A 20,180-nucleotide genomic window follows, 5' to 3' on the forward strand; every position below is an offset into this window, starting at 1 on the left:
CATATTAATATTTGAGTAATACAGAGAAGTAGTCAGAGAGGGAATGCTTATGTTAGTAAAGATTAAAAGGCTGAAAATTTTGACACATTTATCTAATTTAAGAGTTTAGGAACAGGGGATGCTTGGGTGGCTCAGGTCATGATCCCCAGGTCCCAGGATCCAGTCCCGCATCGGGCTCCCTGTGGAGAACCAGCTTCTCCTTCTGCATTTGTCTCTGCCCCTCTCTCTCTGTCTGTCATGAATAAATAAATAAAATCTTTAAAAAACTTCTCTCATGAATAAATAGATAAAATCTTTTAAAAAAAAGTTTAGGGAAAGGATAGCAAAAATAAATTCAAAGTAGAAAGAAAGAAATAATCATAACTATAGAGCAGGAATCAATAAAGTAAGAAACAAATTTCTAGTTGATAAGATTATGGAGCCTAAGAGTTAATCCATTGAAATGAATGGCAAAATAACCTATAATGAAATTTATTGACAGGATAAAAAGAAGGTACAAGATTCAAATAGAATATAATAGATACATCAGAAAATAAATAAATAGGATAAAATTATGAACATTGTAGCAAATACTGAAAACTTGAACAAAGCGAACAAATTCTTGTGAAAAATACAACTTAATAAACCTTGAAACAATAGGTCATTCTATGTCTACTGAAAATACAAATTAGTAATTTAAAATATTCCCATGAAGGAAACACTGGATCATGATAGTTTTATAGATGAGCTCCATCAAAATTTCAAACAACAGATTTTTTTTTAAATCCTACATAAATTTAACCAGAGAATAAAAAAGGACTGATTCTCAAGTTTTTATTGTGCCAGTATAACCTTGATCCTAAACCAAAAGGTTAGTGAAAAAAAGGAAATTTAAATCACTTGTAAATAAAAATCTAAAAATCCTTAATGAAGTATCACTAAATTTAGGAGATATTTCTCAACCTAATAAAAATGTAACATCAGCAGATATCATTTTTAATGCCAAAATACTCAAAAAATTATATTTAAAGTCAGAATTTAAAAAGGAATGTAAATTTTCTCTGCTTCTTTCCAGCATTATGAATATAGTATAGGAAGACAAGAAAAAGGAAGAAGAAAGACCTTAGAATTAGAAAAATTATCTATGGAGAAAAATCCAAATTGAACCATATAAAATTTATTAGAAGTAAAAAAAGAAAGAGAGAGACTTTAACAAGGTGGTTGGTTAACAACATTTTACAATAAAGTATTTCTGTATATGAGCAATTATATTAGTAATCAGAATTTTAACAGTATTTCTTATAGCAGTGGAGATGAGTTACAAAGAAGAAATCCAACAAATGTGGAAAATTTAAATGAATGAAGTTAAAAATTTCACAGAAATTTAAATGGAGAGAATGCCTAGCTCATGGCTAGTAAAACAATATTAAAATACATGCCAGGGCTCCCTAAAATGATGTATTGATTCATTGCAGTTCATATCAAAATTCCATTAGGATGTTTTGTGCAATTTAATAACCTGAACTTAAGATTATATGGAAGAGCAAAGAGGAAAGATTCAAGATATATTTTTGATATATAACAATATAATAACAAACAGTGAGTTTTTGGTTTATGGATAAAGGGGAAAAAATAGAGCACCAACTAGATCCTAGCAGATAGAATACATTTACTTATGACTGAGGTGACATAACAGATCATTGGGGAAAGACAGAAATATTAAATAATGTCAAAATATGTGTTATACATATGGAAAAAGCAAAGTTGCGTCCATATCTCATGCATAAATTCACTTCGAGGCAGACAAAAATGTAAATGCTAAAAACAAAATCTTTTAAATTTTAGAAAAAGAATACCTGTCAATTCATAAGCTTGGAACCATTTCTTAAACAAGACTGAAAACACTACATTTAAAAGAAGATTGATACATCCAGTGACATTAAACTTAAGTACTTGAATTCATCAGAATGTTAAATGACAAGATCCAAGTAGAATCAACATAATTCCAATATATTTAACCTCTGTAGAATTATTAGCAAAATAGATTGACTTTCATCAGGAACGTAGTAAGATTTGAAGGAAGCAACACTTACAAATCACATATCCCCCCTATGCCCCAATTCTGTGCACAAACCCACACAAGACCACTCACAAAAGCTGACAAAATGAACTTCTTTTTTGCTGGTGTCATTCTTACTTTACACCAGAAGCAGATCTGATTCTTGACCAATACCAAAAATATGTAATCTTTATGCCCTAGACTACCTGGCATATTAAACTATCATTACCCTGTCTGTACTTGAGCATTTACATTTACAATGTGAAATCTTGTTACAAGATGAGTAGCAATTCTTATTATGACTCTCCTCAATAGCTTCATCTGTGGTATCTCTTTTTTTCCCAAATCCATTTAGAATGTATATACTAATTCTTTAAATCCTTTTGTGCCTAGTTTTTTTGGGAAATTGTGTGGTAATTGTAGTTTCCATATCAGTTGGGCCTGTAAAAGCCTATGAGTTGATTGCGTTTAAAATTTTATGATATGAGGATTTGGAAGGGAATGGGACCATTCCCCACTCACTGGGACCACATGATCAAGACAGATAAACATCTTTTATGTAACCATTAAGAGGAGGAAAACCAGAGTTCCTAGCAACAGACTCTTCCTTTTTCCAAGAGGGCAAGGGTTAAAAAAAAACAAACAAGAAAAGAAAAAAATGTACAGAGTATTTCTAAGAGGACCTTGGAAATATTGAAGGGCATTCCCAGAATGTTTAATTTTTGCTGCTTTAGATAACTTACACAACGTGAGTTATATACCTTACAGGAAAACATTTATTTTCTGAAAACTGAATTTAGTTTATTTAATGAATAATGTATGGTGGAAGTGGACAGACAAAAGAAGTCATTTCTTGAAATAGCAACACTGTTTTCACTTACCATTAAGTATTTTCTGATTGTAAAGAAGGACAAATACTGTAATAAGGGATTCTATTGTGTAAGAAGTGCCTGTTTTTTTTTTTTTTATTTTTTTATTTTTTTGAAGTGCCTGTTTTTTGAGACACATGCAGGAAAAAAGATATATGAAAAATAAGTTGTAACATGTTTATATATGTGATATATTTCATAATTAAATGTGAAGACGACCTGTTTAAACCATCAATCAGTGCTATTTTTGCCATAGCACAATTAACATTTTAAAATTTTGTAATAGAGGTCTTGAATTATGTTAATCATTACTGCTCTGTTTTAGGCTATTTCCTAGAAAATATAACACAATTCACAATTTAGATGTATTAATAAGTTTGTGGATGATTCATTGCTCATTTCTTTTCAAAGCAATGGGCGAACAGCTAAATTAATACTAAAGGAAGATTGTTTAGGATGTCTTAAATTATGCTTTTTCTCCATGAGTGTGAAAAATGAAGAATTGGGTACATTAATTAGTTATTCATATTAGAAAAAGGCGCATTGAATGATCTTGAAATATGGAGATCCCTGGGTGGCTCAGCGGTTCAGCGCCTGCCTTTGGCCCGGGGCATGATCCTGAAGTCCCGACATCGAGTTCCGTGTCAGGCTCCCGGCATGGGGCCTGCTTCTCCCTATGCCTGTGTCTCTGCCTCTGTCTCTCTATGTCTATCATGAATAATGAAATAAATTCTTAAAAAAAAATGAATGCTCTTGAAATAACGTATTTTGCTTTGAAATTTATATAGACTTAAATGCCTTTGTCTAAAAGCAACTAAAACTGACTTAGCTTTTTGTTCAGTAGAATTTGTCAATCAACATCGAATCATGTACATATATTATTTAATATTATTTCAAGCTTTAGGGCATTTAGGAAATTTATTTTATACATCTTAAGAACAATTTATTTTAAGAATAAAATCTTTACATTATGAAATATATGTAAAAATAAGTGTGAGCTCCTAATCAGTTTCCTTCCCTCCATATTTTTCATTCTCAAATATTTCATTCAAAATTCTTTCATTTGTTTTTCAGGTTGGTGAGTTTTTTTTTTCTTAATAATCAACAATTTTAATTATAGCTATTGTTTGCTTCATAGGGTCAAAAAGAATAAGTGATAGTGAAATCTCTGACTATGACTGTGATGATGGAATTGGGATAGTATCAGGTAAGAATTTCAGAATTTTATAGTAATAAGAAGGAAGTATTATTCATCATTATTCACCAACAAACAGATTAAATAATAAATAAAATGAGAAAGAAATAACTTGCCTCTTTATCCACCTCCTCCCAAAACAACCTAATGGCAATTTTACCTATTGAATAATTACAGTTACTGGGACTCTTGTATCAGTTGTTAAACTGAACATCCTTACTGAAAGGTGTCAGATAAGTGAATACTTACAAACTTTCTATTTTTAAAGTACTAAATAATAATGATTTCATCATAAATTTGAAGTATTATTGTATAAAACTTCTTTATACTACATAACAGTGTGAAAAAAAATAAAATCTTTTTGACATCACCAGCATACCCAAATATGTCAAATATTTTAATGTACTTTCTGAATTTTTTTTCATTGTTTTCATGTTGATTACATATCAGGCAGAGCTTCATTTAAACTTCATTTAAGCTTCATTTAAACTTCAATTATGGTATTGTAGCTTAAAGTATTGCTGACAGGCACTAGGGGGGCACTTGATGAGATGAGCACTGGGTGTTATACTGTATGTTGGCAAATTGAATTTAAATAAAAAGACATAAAACTAAAATAAAATTTTTAAATGTGTATGAAGTAAAAAATAAAATAAGATATAAAATAAATAATAAGATAAAATAAAATAAATAAAATATTGCCTGCTTTTTGTTTGGAAATTTACCTGATAACTTAAAAAAAAATGAGGATGATTTCAAATCCTCAAAATCTGTCACTATTAGAAAGTTGAAGCATCACCATATTCTGTTTTGTATTCTTTTTATAAACATGAAAATATTATGATATTGTGGCTTTTGAAATGTCATCTTTTCATTGGCCTATAACTTTAGTAAAGGTATACCAATTATATTTACAGAAGTGTTATGATAACTAAGGCTTAAACATGCTAATTCTGTTAAAAATATTTTTCTTATGTTTTTTTTTAATGTCCTTTTTGTTTTTAAGCACCATCATTAACAATAGTTTCAATAGGGACTAAATGCTTTAATCCGTAGTTTATCAGGTAATTTGTCAGATGAAACAAATAATCCTATATTCTCTATGAAATTGTTTCGAAGGCATTTTGAATGTGAATTGCATATATTCATATACACAGTACCATCTTACCCACCCACCCCCCGCCCATGTTAACTGGCATTTTAAACAACTAGTGTTAAGTCTAGACACCAGCAAAAGTGTTAATACTTTGTTTCCCATATACAGAGATTCATTTCCAACTGCATATTATATATCTGTCAAATTCAAAGTATCTGTTACAACCATTCGAAACCCTTTTAACCTGAACTATCAACCTTTTCTCAATAATGAACAGTCTCAGCTGCTTTATTTAATTTTTCCAAGTTTGCAAGGCAGATGTCTTGAAAATTAACTATACCAGAGGTAATACTTCCCATGTGCTTACTTAGTTTATTCTAATTCAAGACAGAGGTAATTTTTTATATTTGCATTGCTAATATTATTCTTCGAAGTAAATAGAGACTCTGATTGATATTGAAATTTAGGGTTCTTAGGGAAGTAATTGTTGGCATGGATTTTGTGCCATAGTGGTATACTGAGTAGGGAAATGAGAATGGTTGTAAACCAACTATTCTTTGAACCAGTTGACTCACCCCACAGTGCAAATAAATGGAATATATAAATAAAATATCAGTTTATAGCCACTTAGAATGCTAGTATTATTTTCTACTCTGACCTGAAACAATATAAAAATACGAGTAAATAATAATATTTTCCATTGGGAAGGTAGAGTGATGTTTTAATAATTAGCTCTTAAATGTTGCATATAATATTCTGATTTTCTAATTGCCTAACCCCAACACTCATTTTTATCACTTCTGAGTAGCTCTTTATATTATCAATAATGAATATTTTCTTAAAATTCTCTATTTTTTTTTTAGTTTTCATGGAACTGAATTATTTGAATTTTCTTCTTTTCGGTACTCTTCCTCCTTTTCTCAGTAGTCTCCCTCAAACTCCCGTAGTCATATCTCGTTTTTCTCTATACATTCCCTTACCTTGGATTTCAGTGATACTCTTTTTATAAATGCTTCTCAAGTCTTTCTCAACAGTCCTAATGTCTTTCCCAAGATTCTTTTCCACATGTGTGTAACTGTTTGTCTATGCAGCTGAAAATACTGTTATCTCCTCCTCTTCCAAACTGGTAAACCTTCTAAACTTCTCGACTCTTTGTAGTATATTTTTAGCTTCCTGGTAGGCTAACCAAATATTAAGTCATTTATTTCTTCCCTCTTTTTGCTCTTGTATCTGATCACAAATTGTTGGTGGTTCATAATAGAATGTCCCCAGACTCTATTGGTGGACTTTTTCACTATCTACACTCACTATTCTAGTGATCCCAACTATTTAAAGTCCCAAGCCTTTAACTGGCATCTTTATGCTAAAATTCCCACATGCCCAGTCAAAACCACTTACTCGTATTCTAAATTTTCATTTTCTACTGCCCACTTGACATCTGTGCTTGGAAATGTAGTAGATATCTTCAACTTAATATATTTAAAACCAAACTCCTGATCTTTCCCACCAAACTAAGTCATTTGATGCAACTCCATTCCTTTATGTACTTGAATTGAAATTTTTAGATTTGTTCTAGTCCTTCTCTTCCTCTTATGTCCAACATCAAATCTTATTCAAAATCATCCCGATGCCTCTAACTTCAGAAGATGTACAGAATCTGACTACTTTCCATGTTTCCATTGCTGTCATCCTGGTTCATCTCTTACCTGACTTATTGCCTTTTTCCTTTCAGCCTATTCTGATCATGGCACCTGAAGTGATCCTGTTTAAAGAAGATAGATCATATTCAGTTTCTGCTCAGAATCCGCTAATGGCTTAAAAATCACTCAGATCAAATTCCAAAAATCTTTGCAAAGCAACTCAAGGCCCCACATGATTTTCCTCCTTCCTCCAAGTGTCTCTGATCTCTTCCATTGTTCCACTCCTAGTACCCTATTTTCCCTGCTGTTTGTGAACACAGTAAAGTAATTCCTATCTTGGGGTCTTTGCACTTGTCTTGCAACCCTCCTCTCTATGCACTTGGCAAAGCATCTAACTTCCTAATCAAGTTGTTATGGAATGTCAGCCTCTTAGTGAGTTCTATCTATGCCTGACCACCTTATATAAAATTGCAAAATGCTTCCATATTCTGACATTTTGATCTCCCTTTATTCTGTTCTGTTTTCCTCTTAGAACTTAAATCACCTTCAAACATATATATATATTATTCAAACATATATAATTATTTACTGGGATTTTTATTGTTTCTATCACTCAAACTGGCATTTAAGCTACACAAGGGCAAAGCATTTTGTTTGTTTTGCTCACTGCAGCTCATAGAATAACATGCACATATAGTCATAAATACTTGTTGAATGAATGAATGTATTGATTTTTTCTGTGTAGTCTGTTACCATTTCCAGTTGTCATACTCCAAAATTGTACCACTAACTATATGTGGCTATTTATATTTAAATTAATTAAAAATAAATACATTAAAAATTCAGTTCCTCATTGACACTAGCCAGATTTCAAGTGCTCAATGGTCATGTGTGTCTAGTGGCTACCGTATTTGACAGCACTGATGGAGAACATTTTTATCATTTTAGACAGTTCTGTTGGACAATATGTTCTACATTTCATAAGAGCAATTAATCTTGCTACAAACTTTCTAATCTTTAGTTCGAATTGTATACTGCTGTCAGCTTCATCTTCCTAAATTGTTACTTTGATCATGAAAGATGAATGTAGTCTTAGAGCAATGAGAGGTTTGGAATCCGATAGATTTTGCTTTAAATACCAGACCCTGTATTTGACACTTAATTTAAATTTCTTAGTAAATTTCTTTTTTTTTTTCTTAGTAAATTTCTTAATGTGAATTTCAGTTTCCTCAAATATATAATGGGGATTATATTATCTTCTTTGCAGAGTTGGCTTATTCGCATCATTAATAGATTCCTGAAAAAACATTGTGCTCTGCAAAATCATGGAGTAAAAACAAAAACAATAGGTATCTGGGAAAACTGGATTAGATCAGACCATTCAAAACCCGTGTAGCTTTGTAATCAAAACACTAAAAATAAATATCTAAGCACAATTCTGAAAAGTCATGTTATGTTTTATTCAATAAAAATATTAAAAGTGGGGTTTTAAGGTAAAATGAAGGTATCTAGATGGAAGGAGTATGTTCTAGACGGAAAGGTGGATAAATATGCAAAGTTATGGCATCAAGGGAAGTATTCACCACACCAGGAAGAACCCATGCAATAAATACTTATAAGATGGAATTCTTTTGACCAAAGTAAGCCAAAAGAAAGAACATGGGATGAATGAGCATGATATGTAGTTCTGTATTTCTCTGGCTTTCTGCATCTAGCTGTGTTAATGTACTTTGCTTCCAGCTGCTATTATTTGGTAGATGTAGTGAACACTCTTGATGCCCCACCCATATCCCCCTTGGTCAGCTGGTTTACCCATCTCCAGTGAATGTTGGCTGCTAACACAGCTGCACCATTATCTGGAGAATCGGCCTGAGACACACAGAAAACAATCTCTCCTGCTTCCCACTGGCGATCTTCAGTCAGTGACTGGCTAACACTGGATGACAAAGGTCCGGGACCCTTGCCTCCAAGTCAGAGCAAGTCTGGTACAATTCACATTCCAGAGCCTCCAGTGGGATCAAGCTGAGATCACATTCTTGCTTAGCTTCTTCCTGTGCCCTGTTCTGCTATTCTAATTCCTTTCTCTTGAGATGACTCCTTCCCATTCATTTGTGTACACTCAAATCTTTCTCTTGCTGCATTTCTTAGGAACCCAACTTCATATAATACTGCAAAGTGTGAGCATGTTGGGAAAAATCACATATGAACCAGTACTTTTTCTGAGTTATTTCTGAAATTAGTATTGTAGCAGAACACTCTGTATAGTACCTAGCAGAGTTCTTGCCACATAGTAAAAGTCAATAGCAGCCACGATGAACATGGTGAAGATAATGGTGATGGGGATAATACTACTTCCTGCTCAAAAATGTTCAGGTTTTTCCATTACAAGCCTCATGATGTTTTAGATATATACAACTTGGGTGAAATTTACTTTTACTATTTATTTCCCTACTGTTGCTCCACATTGGATAGCTGTTTTTCTACCAGCTTTGAGTTCCTTCTACTTTTCTCTCCATCTGTCAAATATCCATTGCTTTCTAAGAGTCATTTGAGCTTAGTACTTCTAATACACTTTTTTGAAGTGTGTCAAATCATTGGGTTGTTTCCCTCCTCCAAACTGCTGTGTTTTTTTTCTCAGCCCTGACAAACACTGTAAGAAAAGCAGTCTATGTAGGTGCTTCAGATGGTATTCAGAATACTTTCTAATATTGTTTATCTCTTAAAGAAATAACCATAGACTTTTAGGAATTTTTATGAAGTTAATAATTTTGAATATTTACAATTGTTAAGAAGTCATTGAAGCTCTTCTAGTTCATTAAAGAGATGAAAATGTTTTTAGAATAAACTTGCATCTTTTAGTAAAGATAATTAACTGTATATAAAAGTTTTAGTCTAACTAGCACAATGCTTGGACATAGTATTTATCTAAATATTTGTCATTCATTTTTAATTTAAATGTTTACAAAATATTATTTTATTATGGTATTATGTTTTATACATTAGGCTTTACATTTAATATATTTAGAAGCTTTCAACTTCACTAACATTTTTTTCACTAAAGTACAAAATACAAAAGTACTTAATGGGTAGATAACTGTACTCTTAATCTTTGCCCCTTTAGATTATCGGCACAATGGTCGAGATCTTCAAAGCTCAACATTATCAGTGCCAGAACAAGTAATGTCATCAAACCACTGTTCACCATCAGGGTCTCCTCACCGAGTAGATGTTATAGGAAGGACTAGATCATGGTCACCCAGTGTTCCTCCTCCACAAAGGTAAGATACCATACACATTTTATTTGTAGGATATATGTAGGTATTAAAAGCCTATGTATCACAAAGAATCATGAATAATTTCTAAAGATAATAAAGTCTTGTGGAAGAAAATTACATAAGGGAAAATAAATATGTTCTTCAACAACCTAAATATTGAAAGTAATATGAAGTATGGGCTACTTTGTAACTCTGGTTGATGTGTATATTCTTTTATGTGAGAGTTCAAAATCATAAAGAAGACCCAGCTTTCAGTATATCAATACTGAGTATATACAGTTAGAACCAACTAACTATACCCTTGAATGATAAAGGTATTGACAATTTAAGAAATGGGAGAAAATAAACATTTGATGGGGTTTTAAAGTTAAGAGCAATCATGCAAAGAATAAAAAAGAAAGCACAGATGGAGGGAAGAGTGGCTCGGAAAATCTACAGCTCCAGGTCTTATGCCTAGTAGAAAACTAATCAATCCAGTTAAGTACAGAAAGGCTTCCTGGAGTTAGATCCATGGAAATAATATTTTTGCTAATAAGAAATGTGTATAGGATTCACATTTTATATATTTTCAAGGTTTAAGAAAATTTGAACTCTTAGAATGATAGTCTTATAATGCCTATTTTGAATGAATAATTGATTTAGTTTTAGATTTAGACTTTTTCCTTATGATTTAATTTTATACATAATTTTTTATAAATTACTAAAGGCTTCTGAAAAATAATTACTTAAATGTGGTAGACCTGTCAATAGAATAACTTTTGTAATCTGAAATTTTAAAAGACCTAGATTCTGTATTTTAACTTTGATAAATAAATTGAGCTGTTTCTTACTTTAAGAAAAAAAAAAAAAAGGTGCTCGACTTTTACCAGGGAAAGAATATTTGACCACACCTAGAAAAACATGGGCAAAGTTTTAGAATAAATTCAGCTGTACCTAATAGAAAGCCCATAGTAGTAGAAACTATATAAGAGGCTTATGAAAAAGAAGTGTGTCTATTGAAAATCCAGGCCACACATGGTAACTTAAAAAAAATCATCATTGATTATTTATAAAGACTTCAATTTAGACTTTAAAAAACAAATCCTAATCATTTTCTTAAAACAAGATACACCAGTATTATCTATAAGCAGCATGCTGAACTCATTTTCTTCACATAAATTTATTCCTCCTCCATTATTGCATATAAGAATCACTCCTAGAAATGTGGGAATCATCTATTAATAATTTTGATAACCCTTATCTTTATCCCCATTGATACTCTGTTTATGTTTATCTCTGTTATAGCAGTAATCTCCTAACTTCACTGTCAACCTCCAGTAAAAATGTATCCCATTAGCCCAAGGTGCAATTAGTTAAAAGAAAAAAACTTGGACTTGACATTACAATGATTTTTGTCTTTCATTTTATTAATAAACCTCATTTCTTAGTGTAGTATATGTTTATGGCCTATTAAGATATTTAATGGATTTTGCTAATTTCAGTCGGAATGTGGAACAGGGTCTTCGAGGGACGCGCTCTACTGCTGGACATTATAACACAATTAGCCGAATGGATAGACATCGTGTCATGGATGACCATTATTCTCCAGATAGAGACAGGTAAATAGGATTAAATACTATTAGACCTTATTACAATTGCTGCCTTCAGGAAGAAGGTATTACTGTAAAATATTTTCATCCAAAACTTGGATATGTATGTTATCTTAGCTTCAAAAATAATTTCCTTTATAATACCTACATTCATTCTTATGACCACCATGTAAAAAAATAAAACAAACAGGAACAATCTTTTCTTTGGTTTAAAAAAAAATTATCTTAGCTCTTGCAGTTTTGATCCTTTATTAAATCAAACAAGTTAGGCTAGTGAGTTTGCACATGAGGTTATAAGGATAATTTTAATGAAAATAAGACATTTTATTATTTTTGTGTTATCATAGCCAATCATTACATATAAATATAATTAATGAGACAATAGATTTAAAGTCTTTCACATTTATCCGGGAAATCAGTGTGCCTTTTTATGCATAAAAGTATTGAGACAAGTCTGGTTTGTTTAGAAACAGACACACACACACAAAAGAAACAGACACAAAAACTGATTCATGAAGAGGTTTTTCCTCATGGCTTTCAGTAATAAATCTTTTAAGCATCTTAAAGAATCATGCTTATTGATTGCTGTATTTGGAGGAATTCTTCAAATTTGCTCCATTAAATATGACATTCTTGGAAGTAACATATATTCCAATGCATTAATCACATTTATTACTACTGATTTAAGTTAAACAAATTGATTAACCCTTGAATTCATGGTTTGATTCTATATAAAATGAAAAATGCTATGATATTTCCACCACACTGTCAAATAGGTTTGAGATAAGGATTGGCAAAGAAAGCTTAATTTACTATTCAGAGAATATAATGATAAAATAACAAGGGAACTCAGAAGTCTCTTTGTATGCATCCTAAACCAATTTTGATAAAAGCATCTTAAATCAACTTATTAGAGAAGTTCCCAATATTTATCATTGTCAATATTCATGAATTTAATTGTTTTTGTCTAAATCTAGGGTTATCCTCAATTCAGGCTTATAATTTCATTATGTTAAGTACACTTTTCCATAAGAAAAGATAAGGAACATCTATACTAATCTTCAATAGTGTCAAACAAGTATTGACTTTTGTGTCTGAGATCTAAGAAATAGGAAGTTACTAAATTAATGTTTTTATTAATTGTTAAATGAAAGTTAATGTGGTATTTTATTTCTTTTTAGTTTGCTTGACATTTTCATAGTGATCTGTGTCCTTAGGGGTATTGTAGGTGTGTTACCTTTAGAAAGGTAACATATCAAACACATAATAATTTATCTAATTTTAAGACAAATGACCATAGCATTAATGATAAAGGGCTTGCTATTAAATCCTTGGTATATAGCTATTATAGTCATAACTGACATGTCATTATATTTTTTCTTAATTACTTTATAGCTTTATGAGTCTTTTAATTTGACAAAAATTATTGGAACCAATAATTTAGAAGTTTTGGAAAAATTTAATCCCTAGAGTTTCATCACTTTTTTAGAGTGCTATAGATTACCAGATCATAATTACTCCTAATTGTGAGCTTTTTAAATAAGTAAAATAGAATTTCTTTTAACTAGGACTATGAAACTATTTCTAATATATTATTTTCAAGTTATCTTTGTAATCATTACTTACAAACATGAGGGAACAAAAATCAAAGAGTACAATAATATCCTTGTTAGGTAGTCTATCACATTTTAAACAATGGGATCTTAATTTCTATTTTATTCTTTATATTCTAAATATTCAAAAAGATTTTTATAATAGAATGTATTCAAAGATATTGTAATTTTTATGCACTCCGTAGAAGATAAGAATACTGTAGAACTCTTACAGTGAATTTCATACAGTCAATCAAATATACTGTTTATTAAAGTGCCTAAAAGAGAATTTCCTTTGAAGTAAGTAAAATTTAGGCCTTTTGAGTGGTGTGTTAACTTTTCTTGTCAGCAGTAAATGGTGCACTGGACTAGAAGAGTATTTTATCGAATATACTCTTTTTTTGTAAGATTTGGAACTAAATGGCATTGGATTTGAATTTAGGCTTTTTATTACTTGCTAACTGTGTTTCTTTGGGAAAATTAAGGTTTTGACACTTGATATTTCTTATCTATAAAATTAGAACATTAGTTCCAACTTTATAGGGTTGTTGAGTAGATTAAATGACAGAGCACTTCCAGTTGCATGGTATATACTCAAAAAATGTGCTGTACTCTTAACATTTTAAAGGATCTGTGTCTTACAAATAATTGACCTTTTAATGTGCTTATTAATTGAGCAGAAAAAAAAGAAATCAGCTAATACAAGTATTTTTTTTTAAAAAAAGCTTTGTAGAGAGTATAGAACATGAGTTGGACCTTGAAAAGTGGACTTGCTTATTCAGGCAAGAACAAGAGCATAAGTACAGAGGCAGAACACACATATGTATCAGAAAGACCCAGTATAAAGGATGAAGGACTTGGGACATATTGGAAAGTTGTACATGAAGATAATGGCTTTTTACATTGACTACATTGGGTGAGAAATGATGCTATTCAACATTAGTTTATAGTGCCTGGCTAAACTTAAGAGGTATAAGAAGGATATAATAGTATTCATATCTTTTTCTTATAGGTAATGTTAAAAAGAATTATATATCAAAATTTGATTGGATCTTTATATCTTTGCACATCTCACTTTATTATCATTAGTTAAAATCCTATTCTGTTTTGAAAAGAAAATCAGTTCTTTACAAGTAATTCAGAAACTTGTATGCCAGGCTATTAGCTAAAATGACGAATTATAACAGACATCGTTCATCTTCTCTCCATCCCCCATACTTTTTGGATCATCGTTTCTCTGGTAAACCCTGGTAACTACTACTAGGAACATAATTTTCCTGGGGCAACATGTATGGCTTTAGTATTAGAAACCATTTCAAGAGCTTATTTGTTTACATGAGTTAATTTACTATTAAAAAGTATAGAGTATTAGAGAGTATTTCTGTAACATGTCAGAGATATCATATAATACTCTATCCTGGAGGCCAAAATATATTAGGTATCTTAATTCTATAGAGTATACCTTAAGCATAATAACAAAAAAAATACAATTAACATTGGCCTAGGATACAGTACTTCATAAGCTTTTTTTCTTTTGTTCATTCAATTAACACATTTATATTCTAAGAAGAAAAATGTCATATTATGTGGATCTCTAGGATACCTCAAACACTTAGGCCTTGTCTCTACTCTTTATCAGTCAACCAGTTACAAGAAAGTGTCAAAGTTACCCATAACTATTTATAGTCTTCTTGGTCCTTTTAGTTATTGGCTATGAGTGGAACACATCTCTGAAAGTTTGAAAATACAGAGAAAGTAAATGAAAAAAAAAGATAATTCACCTTAGAAAAATAATGCATTTTGTTACATTTCAGGAATATATTTTAACATAGTTAAATCATACTGAGTATATTTTAGGAACTATAAATTAGCAAAATATTAACAATATTACAGACACAGAACAGAAAGTTTTGCATTAAGTTGAGATTGTTGGAAATTTTGCTTTCAAAAACCATAGGTTATTTAAGAGTGAGATATTTTATTTCCTCTTTTTGCAGTCCTTTTTGTTTGGTGTTTTCTAAAAGTGGACATTCACTCATCTGATATAATGGAAGGATAATTCGTTATAAGTACAATTTTGTTTTGTCTTTAAAGATTACATTTCTTTTTTTTTAAAGATTACATTTCTTTATAAGAATCAAAATGTGTCTAGAAATTAGATCAGTAATTCAGTTCAATTATTTGAAAAATGAAATTTGTCATTATGATTTTTGAATCTGTAACTTCTTTTTTCACTTTTTAAAATTTAGTAATTTTTAAGCTTTCTGTTTTTTTCTTTCACAATGAATTACTTCTCTGCTCAATTTTTTAAAAAGTTCAAGGACATTGGATAAATTGCAATTTTTAACATAATTTTTAACTCATTAGTTATATTTGAGACAGTTTTATAATTCCATTAATTTTGGAAGAAAAGTAAAAATGACTTAATTGAGAAAGTAAGTAAAATATGTTCTTAAGTTGTACTAAGTGGATGTGGTAAAAGACCTTGGATGCATCTCTCTATCTTAGGTGGATTTTACTACCAAAACAGTGTGGTTAATTTTATGTAATATTCATTGATGTATTTTTATAGTTTTCAACAGAATCTCAAGGGGGATCATGACCAGATTAGGTTCCGAGGTATAATAGGACTATAGAAAACTATGCATTCCGGGTTCTCCAAAAACAGAACCAGTAGAATAGGTAGATAAGGATTTGGCATGCATAATTATGGATGAAAATACCTGCTTTATGCAAGCTGGAGACCCATAATACATGTGCTGCTGAAGCGAGTACTTGAGACCCATGAAATGATGGTATAATTCAGTCCCACTCTGAGGGCCAGAGAGATAAGAGAAGTCCAGATCTAAAATGAGTCAGGAAAAGGGGAAAAATTCATCCTTCCTACTTTTGTTCTGTTGAGCCTTTCACTAGAATATATGATACTTACCCAAATTGAGGAGAGCAGTCTACTGAGTCCACTGATTCAAATGCTGATATCATCCAGAAATACCCTCACAGACATATTTAGAAATAACATTTAATGTGAGCACCTCTTGGGCCAGTTAAATTAACTGACACAAAAAGGGAAATAAAACAAACTGATATTTGATATAGGTGATCCTTGCTTAATGTTTAGACAAAATTAACTATAAGGCTCTTCAAGGAAAATACTAGAAATTGATGATTTCTATGATCATCAATTGATATCTGTTCTATGAATTTGGAAATTTTAATAACCTTCCAAGTTTACATATTTTCATTGCTCAAGTAATTTTCAGAGAAAATCTATTTGTTCTTAATGCAATAAACTCCCACATCACAACTATTAGGTATTACTTCTACTCTTTGTAATGCCAGGAATGTCTTTTTTGAATACTGTTTCCTTTTTTCTTATACTATATAGGTTTGTAATGTTCTGTTTACATTTCTAGAATATTTCTGTGATTACGTGAACCATTGCTTTCTTTGGAGGGTAGACTAATCATGAAAATCATGTAGTTATGTTTTTACTTTTTAGTTCAATCCAAAATGTATTTATTATGTCAGCCAATTGTGGACAAGGATTTAAAATAAACATTATCCTGACCTAAATAAACAGATGATCCAACTAACTATACCAACTCATATATACCAACAAATTATACAATTTACCAATTAATTATAAGACATAGAAGACTGTCAGGCCTAAGCATGATATTATTGGAATAGATTGGAGAGAAAATTACCTGTCTGAGTATTGGGGAAAAGCTTCAAAGGGAAGTTGGACTTTAAAGATTGAGTAGAATTTTCAAAGGCAATGAAGTGGAGACAGAGGGAAGATAATGGCATTCTTGGCAGAGCGATAAGCATAAACAAAATCTTGAAGTCAGGAAAGTACAGGATATACTTAGAGAATCTCAGGTGGTCTGTTGTACCCACATAAAAAGTTGTGTAATGGGAGACGTGAAGTGATAGGACTTGAAGATTGAAGTAGTTTAGAACTTAATTTCTATGCCATTTTAAGGCGTATATACTTGTTTTGGGAATGTGAAACCAAGGAAGGATTTTAAGCAAAGTACCTACATGATCAAAAGCATAATTTGTAATTGTCTTGCTTGTAGACAGAGTGGAGAATGGATTGGATCAGGAAAGGGTTAGGGTTGAAGGAAGAGAGACAATAGATTATTTCAGTAGACCAGGTTAGCCTAATTGAAGGTAGTGGCAGGAGAAAAGGAAAAGTAGATAAATCTGAGTTATTTAGGCATTAGAACTTGCAAGGTTGATAATTAAATGTAGAAAATAAGGAAAATGAAGGAGTTAAATTAGGAGATTTTTAAAATTTGGCTTATTCAGTAAATATTTAAATCTTTAGTTAAGACTGGGATTACACGCAGAAGAATAGCTGAAATATTATATTAAGTTTCAAAGAAGGGTTAAAGAATTATATTTGAAACTAGAGGGTCTTTTAGAAATCATGGAATCATCAGTTCTGAAGAGGTACTTGAAGGACTCTAGTATTGTAGTTAAGGACGACACCAATTGCATAGAAACTAGTCTTCCAACTCCCTCTTAAGCCAGAGACATTCTGATTTTATTGGATTCCTAATGATTGGTTTTACATAAAAATCTGATCAAAAAGAAAGTTTGAAAACTACTACTCCAGCCCCCTCATTTCATAATGCCACACCAGACATCCAAATACACAGATGTCTCCCTCAAACCTCAAAATTAACATGTGTTTTTCTGAAGTGTCTACACGACTTTCAGGCCACCATGTGGAGAACCCAGGAAGCAGCTAGAAATGTGCTGTGAAACCCAAAGAAAAATGAAAGCTAAACAAAGTGACAGTTTATACTATAAAAGCAAATAATAAAATCCAGAAAGAATGTGTTGGAATATAAAGAAGTTGGAAGATTCCATCTCGGGAAACCACTGCCTCTATGGAATAAAGAGAAAGAGAATCCAGTGAATGAAATGGGTAAAGAAGCAGTTAGATAGGTGAGAAACCAGGCCAGTTGTGTAAATGCTAAGAGCCTAAATTTTGAATTAAGGAAGCCATGAGTTTGAAACCCAGTCCAGCTACTTACTATATGGCTGTCGGCAAGCACTTACAGCCTGTCTTTCTGTCTTTCTGTCTGTGGCAATACTAGAACCTACCTCAGAGAGTTGTTATGAGAAATAAAAGATATAAAGTAAATAAACCTGTAATGGAGTATTTGTCACCTAGTTAAGTGTTACATAAATACTATTTTTAATAGCCTGAGAGAATTATGTTTCAAAAACTAGGAGAGGTGAGAGTGTCAAAAAACAGAGGTTGAAAATCAATGTGTAACACCATCATAGATAAGAATAATATGATGAAGACCAAGAAGTTAAAGGATTTTTTTTTTAGGATTTCACAGGTAACACTCACAGGATAGCTTCCAGAGAATGATAGAGATTGAAAGTCCCATTACATACAGTGAGCTTAAAGCTTGAATGAGAAGTGAGGAAGTGGTGGCAAAATTAATAGACATGGCTAAGATGTTTTTCAACGAAAGGAAAGTCAGAGACATGCACGGGCTTGAGAGGAAGATGAGGTTAGTGAAGGGTTTATTTTTAGGATTAAGTGCGGTTCAGGAATGGAAGGCATGAGACAATAATGAAGGAAGGAAGGTCATGTGGGAAGTTAGGATTACAGGTAGAAGAGTTTGTTCCCTTGGGGCAAAAGAAAATGACAAGTGAAGATATAAGTATAGGTACTCTGTATTTAGAGGTATAAATATGACAGTTGAGAGAGTTCAAAGTTGGCTTCCCCCCTTTTTTTAAATGAAATATAATGTTCATCTGCCAAAGTTAAGTGTTTTGGCATGAAAGGTTTCAAGAAAACAGAAAAGTTTAAATTAGAGCTGTGGAAAGAAGAGGAGCCATCACAAATGGGTGAGGAGGTCAGTGTGCTGCTTTGGTGGCTTATGGTAGTCATGAGGCATGAAGTGTGGCACAGCCCACAGTAAGTAATAAACATGTACAACATATAATGAATGGAAAAATAGATAGGATCCAATGAACCTAATAAATAAAATTAATAACCAAATAATAATTCAAGTCAGCTTGTTCCTTACTAGATGTAGTTCTTAAGCCCTCTTAGTTATTTTTACTTATTTGTGATCAGAGAAGAAATAATACCTTATAAAATCTGTGTATATTAGAAATTGCTCTTTAATTATTTTCTTCTTAAACTTTCTTGTTATTTTGTTATTTTTCTTCTCATCTTTCCTCCTCAAAAAGGGAAAGCAACGATATTGTATAACATTTCATAGATGGTGCTAGAGATGTTTGAATGATAATTGATAAGATTTTATTTTGAAATATGGTTTGTTTAAGTCTTGATTTGTTATGTTTTTGTTGTGTTTATTTTGGAATACCTAGAATATTTTAACCTTTAGCACTGCCATATTATAATGGACTTTGGGAGGAAAGAGCAAGCTTTCTAATAACAATTTTCATTTGCTTTGCTAACTATCTGCTTCTCTTTTTTGAATTTTATTTTTTAAAATTAAATAATACCTTTTCATTTCTTTCCTGAGTCTCATTTATATTCTTGTTTCTGCCATGCTTGCAGTCATTTTCTTACTCTACCTCGCTCCAGATACAGTCAGAACATTGAACATCATCACAGGGATGGCAGGTATATTTTTCTTACAATTGAGTCTGTTCATAGAATTGCATGTGCCTGTCTAATGATATGATATAATTCAATTCTATTTCTGCTTTATATATATATATATTTACATGATTATTAATGAAATCTAGAAATATTATCCTTACTAATAAAATAATAGAAAATAAAAAGCATATGTAAACACTTTAATTGTAGTAAGATGTCAAAAATATAGCTTCCCTTTAATGAGCTAGTATCATCTCTTTGATGATTCTAAAAATTCAG

The 20,180-nt window shown here is 31.4% G+C and overlaps 1 protein-coding gene and 1 long non-coding RNA gene across 49 annotated transcripts in view; one reads left to right on the top strand and one right to left on the bottom strand.

Moving 5' to 3' along the window:
* Positions 1-16,149, bottom strand: part of LOC140603676 (uncharacterized) — a 94,249-nt gene extending 78,100 nt beyond the window's left edge. Inside the window, exons 1-2 of the long non-coding RNA XR_012006626.1 lie at positions 16,018-16,149; positions 6,905-6,960 (exon numbers count right to left, since the gene is read on the bottom strand). This is a non-coding gene — a long non-coding RNA (uncharacterized lncRNA). The remainder of the gene's footprint in view (positions 1-6,904; positions 6,961-16,017) is intronic.
* The window catches only part of RIMS2 (regulating synaptic membrane exocytosis 2), a 581,405-nt gene that overhangs the window by 339,400 nt on the left and 221,825 nt on the right, over positions 1-20,180 (top strand). For 26 of the 48 annotated variants that reach the window (XM_072774146.1, XM_072774148.1, XM_072774156.1 and 23 more), the window contains 3 exons: positions 4,046-4,114; positions 9,960-10,116; positions 11,595-11,711. In XM_072774146.1, the coding sequence (XP_072630247.1) occupies positions 4,046-4,114; positions 9,960-10,116; positions 11,595-11,711 (343 nt within the window). Of the gene's footprint in view, positions 1-4,045; positions 4,115-9,959; positions 10,117-11,594; positions 11,712-19,856; positions 19,923-20,180 lie in introns of all 48 variants that reach the window. The other 22 variants (XM_072774140.1, XM_072774145.1, XM_072774141.1 and 19 more) reach the window with 1 other exon arrangement.

The sequence above is a fragment of the Canis lupus genome, chromosome 14 (assembly GCF_048164855.1).
Source record: "Canis lupus baileyi chromosome 14, mCanLup2.hap1, whole genome shotgun sequence".
Lineage (NCBI taxonomy): Eukaryota > Metazoa > Chordata > Mammalia > Carnivora > Canidae > Canis > Canis lupus.